Below are 11,002 nucleotides of genomic sequence, written 5' to 3' on the forward strand. Positions count from 1 at the left end.
AAAGCTGAAATGACGCCCATGCCACCGCAGTTACGTTAATGCTGCCGACGCGTCGGCAATAAACCATCGGAGGGTTAATAATGAGTTTTAGAGTACTTCTGTTCTTACTTATCTAAAACATATGTTAAATATGCCAAAATATCTGTAGTTTAAACAATTTTCCCTTAAAACTACCAAGTAACACTCATGATTTAGGGTACCTACCTAACATTCCATGATGTAGAGAGTAACACTCATGAGGTTTATAAGGAGTAATAAGTACAAGAGCAGCGGTAATAAGCAAGTAAAGTAATTATCCTAAATTTTAATTGGTTCATTGATAACACATACGACAATTGAGTATATTTTATTAAGGGGGTGCTCTAACACGCCACTGACCATGAAAACAGGGCGTGGAATTCAAATGATCACTGCTCACAGAATTAAGTTATCCTAAATTTTAGAGTATTGGTGTATTCCTCAAATGGTGATCTAGGATTGCCGTTTTTTAAATGTTGAAAATATTAAATAATATAGTGTAGGGGACTTGGCAAAAAGTCCAAAAATTAGTGATTTTTAACCGCCCGTTGAAGGCTAAACAGATTTTTTGAGAGGAAATTAAAAAAATCGAGAACCCTAGATTGATTAGTTGTCAATAGATTTCCGTAAAAAAATATTACTTTTTATGAGCACATTTTGTGAGCACTGTTGGAATATGATCATTTGAATTCGACAAGCCTGCAAGCGTGAAATTAACATTGCGCTTATGGGAGCCGACCGGCCAAAGGTTGCTAAAACCGCAATGGTGAATCGCCCCCTTAAAATTAAAGTTATTAAAAATTGTATATATTGGGACCTCGAAAGGACAGTTGATTTGACAACGACCCACATGTTATTGCAATGGTTACTTGTTAGCTAAAATTTTCCATTCACTCCACTCTTACATCTAAGTCTCATTCAGATTCAATCATACTTACAATTGATTGTTGACTTTAACATTGAACTAGCTGAATACAACGAGTCAACGACTTATATAACACCGTAACCGTGCCGCCGTGTGCACAACACTAACATCAACCACCAACTGACAGCGCAGTGTAGTCACTGTAGACTGTAGTGTAGTGTAATCTGTGGATGTGTGAGTCAGAGGGTGCGTCTGTCGGTCCGTGACAGCGTCAGGTGACTATCAGCTGAGCGCCAGTGTTGGAGAGGTGGGGAGGGGCAGGGGAGCGGAGAGCTGTCGCGCCAGCCACCCAGGGCTGCCGGCTGCCAGGGGGTGTTGCCAATGTAAATCGGCAGATCGCCGCTCGTTGCGCGAAGGAACAAGGCGTTGGTACATATTTTGTAGTAATACATACAACGAAATAGGAAATTAAAGTGTATGTGTTTCCTAAAAGCTCTATTTATATAACACAAAATTAAACTCGTATAAGGAAAATAATATTGTATTTCACAAATATTTCATTTTAATATTTTAATTTTTTTTTCAAATCTGCCGCCCCTTAATTTTGCCGCTCTAGGCTGCAGCCTACTTAGCCTATTTAGAAATACAGCCCTGCTTCAAGTCTAGAAAGAGAAGAAGGAATCTCCGTATAAAACTACGCATACCGACTCAAAACAATACTCATCCCCTCTCTCGTTCAAATCAGCGTCTTCACGATTAAATATAATTTGATTCTTTTCTTATAATTGTCGAAATTTATCACGTTCACTATAATTAATCAATTTAAGTCTTTCTATTTTCTTTTGTTATTTTTCCAAAGCTTTTTAGCAACATGTGCTTTATGACGTCATCAATATGCAAGTCATTTTATCCCACAATTGGCTTTTCTGCGTAATTTTATTTAGTACTTTTGTAAAACACGAATTTTGGTTATGTTTAAATCATTTTAATTAATTAAATTTGTTCCCGTATAAAGTTTTAATATATTTCTCCGTTATTAATTTAATAAATCTCAATTCTGACAACATGTGATTCACTGACGTCACAGTCTGCCGATTCACTGACATCACAGTCTGCCGATTCACTGACATCACAGTCTGCCGATTCACTGACATCACAGTCTGCCAATTCCCCGCGAATATTCAAATGTCGTAATTTGACCTGTTACACAACCCCCAAATATAAATTGATCACATATTTGTTGTCAATTTATATTTCTCCTCCAAGTAATTAAATTTTTGTTCAATTAAACTATTATTTAAACTTCTTGATAATTTTGTTAACACCTGTAAAAGTATTCATTTAACACGTTCACTGCTAAATATTGGAAAAAAATTTTAGAATATGCTAAAATAAAATATAATTTTTTTACTTACTATATGGTGAGGCCAGTTTTGTAGATAGGAAAGAAGCTGCCAGAAGTTAACCTTGCACCCGGAAGTGACGTCATAAAGTTGTGGGACGCCGGTCACCCATCAGCACTGCCGAAAACTCCTCCATGTGGGACACTGGTATCCCATGCGCACTGACTAAACTTTTAGGGCTGTTCGTGCTTTTCCTTCACTACATCGTATTGTTTATGACAAAAAAGTCATCAAAATAAAATTAAAAACTAAATAAAACCTATTTACATGTATTTACATCCCTCCCACCACCCTTTCTTCTAAACAGTCCTAAGCATGGTGTTTTTCAAAGCATGCCACAGGACAGAGTGAAGGTTCTCCTGGGCACTGTGCACAAAAGTATGCAGTACGTTTTTCTCTTCCTTCACTGTGGCAGACTCTGCAACGTTTTCTCTTCTGCCGATTCCTGTTGTCCTTCCCTTCAATCAAGGAGACAACGTGCAGTGCCTTCTCATTGCTTCGGCGAGGACGTTCTGGGGCTTGTAGCTCTTTCTCAGGGACAAGGGATTCGATGACAGCTAGCCTGAAGTCATAAAGATTCATTGTTTCTTGGGGATTGGAAAGGTTGTACAGCTTCAAGGCGTTCACCAGTGCCATCTGCATTATGTGTACAAAGATCTTTTTGTACCACCTCAGCGTTTTTCTTTCGCATGGATAGTACGCTAGCATTTGATCTGCCCTATCCACTCCCTTCATAAATGTGTTATATTTCACAATGGGCAGGGGTTTTACTCTAGCTACTCCATGGCGATTCCGTGATTCAACCATGTTGTTTTCAAACTCTGTAGTGATGTATGTCACTACACGCTTGTCCTTCCACTTGGCAACAGTGACTTGTTCTGCACTCCGAGCAATTGTCTCACCTTTTTTTACTTTGGCTGATTTTACCTCATCTGGCAGGTACTTTCTGTCTGCTCTAAGTGTGCCAGTACAATACGTCTTCTTCCTAAGCAGTTGGTAGGCCAAAGGAAAGCTATTGTAAAAATTATCCATGTACAACGAGTGACCATGGTTGAGCTTCCCTCTCATAAGATGTAGTACTACCTTTGTGGCATGACCTTTCCCACCTAAGTCACTGAGAGATCCTGAGTAGACAAGAAAACGAAGTATGAGACCACCAGGTTCACAAAGAGTGTACAGTTTGATGCCATACTTGTGGCGCTTTCCTTTGATGTACTGTCGGAAAATCAACCGACCGCGCCACAAAACCATAGCCTCATCCAAAGAAAGTTCTTTGCCTGGATAGTAAACATCATCCATCTTTTTGTTGAAGTGGTCAACTAGCATCCTTACTTTTGACAAACGGTCTTCCTGTACACCTTGAGCTACATTTTGATGATGTGAGAAATGAATGCATCGTAATATAATCAAAAACCGATCACGGCTCATATGGTCACGGAAGCAATTCAAGTTGAACATTCGATGGGTTTTCCAGTAGTCATTGAGGCGGTTCAGTTTGAACGTACCAGTGTGAAGCAATAGGCCTATGAACTTTTTTAGTTCGTCTAAAGTTAAGTCCTTCCATCTGTGAATACGTGATCGTGGCTCAGTGGAAGGCCCAAAAAACAAGTCAAAAGCGTACCTGTTTGTATCTGCTACGATACTTTCCAGCAGCTGATCGTCAACCAAAAGCAAAAATCAATCTACCGGCTTATTTTCTCTTGGCGTAGGGACTAATAGTTCATTTTGTTTTGTGAAAGGAATAACTGTAGGGGGTTGTAGCTGTGCAGACCATGCAGGGTTTAGTGGAAAAGTTCCGTCATCATCCAAGTCACTTTCGGAATCGGTATCACTTTCCTGCACGGAACTGTCTGATTCATTGTCAAGGTCATTGTCTATAACCTCCCGTTCAATCTGTGAGTCACTGAGTCCGGCAGCCATTGTTATAGTCACAAGTATTTGTAGGAAGTATAAAAAAACTACATAGCAAATAACAAATATAACAACAAACACACGACACACTTCACGACACTAGCAACGAACAAAGAAAGGCGCCAGCGGGACACGAACAGTGCAGTGTAAACAAAGATGGCGGTTTCAACACGCGCACAAATAATCGCCTTCCCTGTACGGAGCCTGAGCAGGCACTAAACGACCAACGTAGTGATGGTGTGATGGGACGCCGGGCACCCATGCGCATGCGCAAATGGATTGGTATGGGACGCCGGCGTCCCACGCGCAGTGAACGTGTTAAAAGAAAGTAAAATATCAAAGCAAAGCAAAATGCTTACAATTATATAACACAAATTAACTACACAAATTACAATGTATATTAAACAATTACACAAATTACAGTGTACATATAAATCAATTACACAAATTACAATGAATATAATTAACTATACAAATATCAATGAATATATATATATATATATATATATATATATATATATATATATATATATATATATAAGAACAGTACTAAAGTTTTAAATATTTTTAAACTGAATACATGTAACCTTTACACGTTTTGAATATAATGTGTAATGTGTCCATTTGACATAACATAATGTTTAATACAAGTTAACACTATTAGATTATACTAGATTTTACACACATAAGTTATGATAATACACAAATACCTTGTAAAAAATCCTAAACATATTCTTACTGATAAACAATATTATAACATCCTTATATTGTCACCTCCTACTGGAAACATATTACACACGCTATATACTATATTACATTATTCTTGTCACATCTTATTTTAAATATTCATACAAACCTTATACTAATCTGACTATTATGGTCAGATATTTTTATGTCAGCCCGTTTTTAGAAAAGGTTTATTTGTCATTATTATGACGGGGCATAGGCTGACTACATGGGAGCCTACAATATTTTAAAAGAAAAACTGGCTTATTCCCCTCAAGGTTAAATTTTGACAGGTAAAAAAAATATTTATATAATTGGAGGAATTATTCTTTTATTGGCACATTTCATTAAGGGGCAGTCCGACCTCCATAAGAACATAATGTTAACTTGGGAACCTATATCTCTGTAATGGTTATAGATAGAGTCCTGATTTTTATTTTACTTATTAAATAGCTTATAATCTAGGTCTTATCATGAGGTTTTTAAATTTGAAAAAAAAATTAAAAAGTTATAATTTTTTTTATAATTTATTGTTTTTAACTAACTTTTTTATAAGTAAAAAATGTTTACTGTGCCTCATTGACAAGAGATATTTATATAAATTCCCCATGAGGGGAACTAGGCAATAGTAAGTAGAATACTGTATAAAAATTTGACTGGGGTAGGCCTAGTAGTTTTTTGAGTTATAGGGCCCCAAAGTTAAAAAATAACAAGTTTCGGCAAATCAAGAAAAAGCAAGAAGGTAGCATATTTTGGACTCATACCTTGGTTTAATGATGGCCTGCACTGTAGGAAGGGTTTGTCTGGATCCTCTGCTTCTTGATACAGATCCTCCAGCTTCCTTTTGGCTAAAGTCCTTGATTGCCTGATTTTTTTTTTCAATGTCGGTAGCCGCTTTTATCTGCTTTGCGAATCCGCTGGGTGTCGAGACGTTTTAAAAGCTAACCGCATATTCAGTCCTGGTTCTAGCCCAATGTGCTCTAAAACTTTCACTTTGGAGCTGTACCCATCATTGAATGATAGGACTGCCTCATAGACACCTAGCCTAAGAGCACCTAGTGTAACAAAGGTGCGTTTAGGGAGCCGAGCCCAAATGACATTATTCATAGACTCATTAGGATTTTGAGATTTTCCTTTGAGACATTTTCTGAGTAGTTCTAGGCTGCACAAAGATTTAAAAATAGGTTTGATTGCTTTCATTAGAACAGGTGAGAGGTGAAAATGCTGGCTGTGGTCATATTTAGTTTTTTCTTTGGCGGCTTTGTTATACTTACACCATGTGTCTTCGGTGTCTGGGCATAAAATATGTAAAGGCGTATCGTTAGTAGACTGAACATGACAGTACAACGCCCAAACTGCTCGCCTCATGGCTTCCACGCTGTGTGTATTCCTACGGAATGGCTAGTCCATAGTATATTTGGATTTGTTGGATCGCCTTCCCTGTTAGCCTACCTTTCCCAGAAAGAGATTTTCCGTCAGAAAGCTTCAAGCCTTTATTTTTCATGATAAAGTCCCTTATTCTTGTCCCCATCCTCTTCTGGACGTGTCCTACACATTCCAACTTCTGAATGGACACATCTGGGCCATATGGTGCTTCTGCCACAACTGCTGCATAGCCATTGGGAGTCACCATCTCCAAGGTACTCCACATAGCGAACACCGTATTTAGTCTCGGATCTTTTGAACATTGCAGTCGCACCTTCAGCTTCCATACCTCCACTGCTACCTACATAATTTGCCTTGCATATTTCTAAGTGTTGGTTGCTTGTTCTCTGAGGGCAGTTACAGTATTTTGACATTTGAATAAATATCTATTACTTTACCCCGTATCTGCTGAAGTAATTGTGACAACGCCATTTAGCGAGGTGTGGCCTCGCTTTTGCCAGCTTCCGTCAACCGCAACACATAAGTCATTAGAATTTCCATTTTCAATAACTGCTTCTGTCACTGCTCTCTTCATAGAGTTTTTCACACACACTTTCTACATGGCTGGACAAAAACTGTTCATGTTGATTGAACTTGCTGGGCGGGAGCGGGTAAATTCATCATGCCGCAAAGAGTTTGGGCAGCAGTATAGCCCTTTCCTATTACACGCAAGCCGTATACTAACCTTAGGTTCAAGTCATAGTAGCATTGTGAACTTTTGCTTGGTGCCTCAATAGGCCTAGGCCTAATATCTGTTGCTTTGGGACAGTTGTCAAAAGCTTTTGTCATGCCACAGCTACAGGAGAACGGAAATTTGTAATGCGAGCCCTGCTAATGGTTTTTCGGACTAAATGATAGGTTGCCATGACAAACCCTACACACTGCAACATCTTTCAAAACTGATTCTAGCTGTACAATGTTTACTATGTCATACTGTAAGGTATCAGTTGAATTATCATAGCAGGCTAGGTTAGGGCTCAATTTCTCATTGGAATGTGGAAACAACTTTGGGTGTTCTAGGCCTATCCTCTTCATTACCTGAAGTTACTACTGTTTTCTTGCTACGAACAACAGTCTTCTTCTTGTAAACATAGTTTCTTAGTTAGTTCCTACTCTCTTCTTATTACCCATTTTAATCTACATTCAATTACAATAAACTCCTTTACAAATAAAAACAACAGGGAAACTTGCAAATCACAAAACACAGTATTTCAAAACTTCACAATAACCTCCAACATAAAATAATAACAACAGATGACATCTGTCATATTGCTGACAGTGTGTGATATCAGCTAAAACCAGACTAAAAAGCAAAACAGTACCAACATAACAAAACCAATTAATATCTATTTTATAGATTGTTGTTTACTATAAGGAGTGGTGCTCAACGCCAAACAACAGTTTGCAAGCCTTTATATATATATTTTTTATATAAGGTTAATATTATAGTAATAAGGTATTTATATATACCATTTTAAAGAGAAAATTCTAAAGAATATTAATAAATAAAAAACCAAAATTCCCCAAAAAAAATTTTTTTTCATGTCAGACTGCCCTTAAAGAGAAGGTCACAAATTTTATTTCATAAGCATGTATTGGTTTTTATGTGCTTCTCTGTACACTCATCCATCCACACAAGCCAGTTTATAGACCATGTTTTAAAAATTTCTTAAATAAAATGGTCTCATTCAGCACCAGTATGGTCATTCACACTTGAAGAGTTTTCATACTCTTATTCTATGAACCTCTTAAGTTCCCTTACATTACGGATCCCAAAGAATTCATTATTGTCTAGTCTGGTTAATGCATATGCATTTTCTCTTTTAATGCCTGCAATTACATATGGTCCTTCATAAAGTAAGAAATATTTTTTAATCTTCTTATCTAATGCATTTGATAAAATATGGTTTTTTACTAATACTTTGTCACCTATTCTATACTTAATTGGATTTAATTTCTCATCATGGCTTTTATTCCTTTTTTCTGCCTTACTTATTAAGGGGTCATTCCATGTCAATTCAACCAGGTCATTTCACCAAACACCTCAGATTTTTATGAAACTTGGTACATTTGTTCTATATATAGAGATTAATAACACCACCAAATTTTAAATTTTTATCTCACATACTTTTTTAGTTATGGCACTTTAAAGTTTGGTCGTTTCTCAGTTTCCGAGCATTGGATAGTGCCCAGTAAAACGTGTATTAGGATAGAAAAAAAAATTCTCATTCACTTATTTGGCACCCAATCTTGGTGAAATTTTTAAGGTAGGTTTATATAAGTATAAGGAAGTTAAAAAAATATATAACATAACCCTAAGCTAAGCATAAAATATTATAAAAAAAATATTTTTTGAACTTTTTACAATTTAAAAAACGGGAACATGGCTCAGCGTAAAATTAAATATCTCAAAAAGGGAATGAGATAATCAAGAATTTTTTCCCCCTAAATTATCTATATGAAATGGGCTTTAATTTAATAAAATAAAAGTTTTGTGTATTTTCTTCCTTCTATTTATTGATACCATTGAAAGTGACATTATATTACTTACGAGCAATGTGAAGTTCGCCTGGTTTCAATAAATGGGTATAGCTTGTTAAACAAGGATAAATTACATATTTATGTTTGGAAATCATAATTCACCCTTTCACTGTACTTATTTTAAGGCTTTGAAAGTTAATGAACCATTAGCTTTTCAATTAATTTTATGCACTCTGGTGAGAATTGATATGTTCTTCCAGTCGAGGTGTGTGGAGGCTCAACCACTGCAAGGATGTGTGGAATCGGCACATCACATATATCATCTCGTTTTGGCCAGTAAAATGAGGGGGATGGTTCTGCTGGATGAAGAAATTTTACTGTAGCGTCTCCATCTTCCTTGGCAACATTTGTTATTATCCCAAAGAACCAAAGATTGTCGTATTTACAAGCAATGTAGCGTGAGGGGTACAAATCTTCTTCTCTTACATTTAAGGCCAACCCTCTCCTTAAATTGTACGTTAGGCTAGGATGTTCATCAGTACTAATTCGCCTTGCTTCTAATGTTCCTGAAGAGTCCAAGGATCTAAAGTTGTGAAAACTTCTGGTACCTGGAAGAGTATTAAGGTTTTCAAAACGTGTTTCAAGCTGTCGGCGAACATCATCTGCTGATTCTTTTGAAATGAAATGGAAATTTATTTTGGATATGTTTGATTTACAAAACTCGTAAAAGGTAGCTGCTGTTAGTATTTGATCTTGAAGAGGCCTTTGAAGACTTGCTTTTCTCGCCAACCTTTTAACAGTTCCCCCAATACCGTCACATTCAGTTTTGCCGTGGCTTGTAGCAAAGAAAGACCATTGGCCTTTAATTTTGAAGTCTTTTTCATGAAGTGAAAGGTTCATGAAGTTGTATTTGTTTTTGTACTGTCCGGCGCAACCGTCACTGTAATAGTGAACATCCGTGACATTGGGATAATTTTCCTTGACATACTCTAACAGGGTTTCTTGTATTTTATAAACCATACAAACATCATGATTTAAGTCATCGGAGATTACACAATGTGATGAGACTATTTTTTCCTCGTCAACACACATGTTAATAATTACTGGATGAACAGTACAGGAGTCTGAGGTCCAATGATAACCCTGCACCTCATCTTGAATCACAAATGAGAAATTCTCACTAAAGTCCATTGATATAATGGCTTCGTTTGGCGCACAGTTATCCTTTAAGCTTTTAAAATAGCTGGACTGGCTTTTTGCAATATAAGAATGAGGGATCAGTTTTTCTATTTTTGTTGCCAACTCGTCAACAAATTCATCAATAGTTGAAGTTTGTGTTATCATCTGTGTCCTGTCTGTAGCTACCCACTGTTTGAATTCTATTCTATCATCTTCTTCATAGTTTTCAAACTTTGCTTGTAAGAATGTTGTCAGATTGTCTTTTGAGGGACATGTTTCACATCGCCTTAACATGCAGTTTTGAGTTGGATTTTCACATAAAAGAAGATTTTGTAGATCTTTGTGACTCTCTTCCAGTTGGGCTGCATGTATTAACCCTTTCAGGTCGCAAATTTTTTATCCTTGATTTCAGCCAGGTCGCGACTGTTTTTAGTGATTTTAGCATGCATACATTTCTAGTTGTTTAAACAACTGTAGATGTTTAATTTGCCAAACAAAAATATATTCTTTTTGTTAGGACTGTTAAAATTATTAAAATATAAATGAAATACAGTTTTTTATCAAACTGGTAATTTTTTTATTGTTAAAAAATATATATCTAAAATTCAAATATGTATACAAAATTTTACATAACTTGATATTAGTTTATCATTACCTTCTAAAAATTAAACACATAACCTATTTATAACTTTTTATGAATGTTTTATGATAGTTTCTTACCTTTTATGAAGATCTTTTGAAGGTTGAATACATACGCATTGTATAATAAAAAACTATTTATAACACTAAATATGTCACTTTATCGAATTCATTTGGAACACAACCAAAAAATTTTTTTGGTACTAAATAATTTACACTATGGAAACAATTAGATTACATATTTACAATAAAAGGCTATAAAGTTTCTAAACTGTGAAAATCAAATTTTCTATAATTATTTATATGTTTTGAGAGTGTGATACTTCTCAAAACACTCTGTAGGACACAAACTTGG

The 11,002-nt window shown here is 36.1% G+C and overlaps 1 protein-coding gene across 1 annotated transcript; it reads right to left on the reverse strand.

Annotated features, from left to right (window-relative positions):
- Positions 1-2,595: 2,595 nt before the first annotated feature.
- On the reverse strand, positions 2,596-3,612 carry LOC124372870 (piggyBac transposable element-derived protein 4-like). Its single transcript, XM_046831280.1, has one exon. The coding sequence runs from the start codon at positions 3,610-3,612 to the stop codon at positions 2,596-2,598; it is 1,017 nt and encodes a 338-aa protein (XP_046687236.1).
- Positions 3,613-11,002: the final 7,390 nt, after the last annotated feature.

The sequence above is a fragment of the Homalodisca vitripennis genome, unplaced genomic scaffold (genome assembly GCF_021130785.1).
Source record: "Homalodisca vitripennis isolate AUS2020 unplaced genomic scaffold, UT_GWSS_2.1 ScUCBcl_4230;HRSCAF=10285, whole genome shotgun sequence".
In the NCBI taxonomy this organism is placed as follows: Eukaryota; Metazoa; Arthropoda; class Insecta; order Hemiptera; family Cicadellidae; genus Homalodisca; species Homalodisca vitripennis.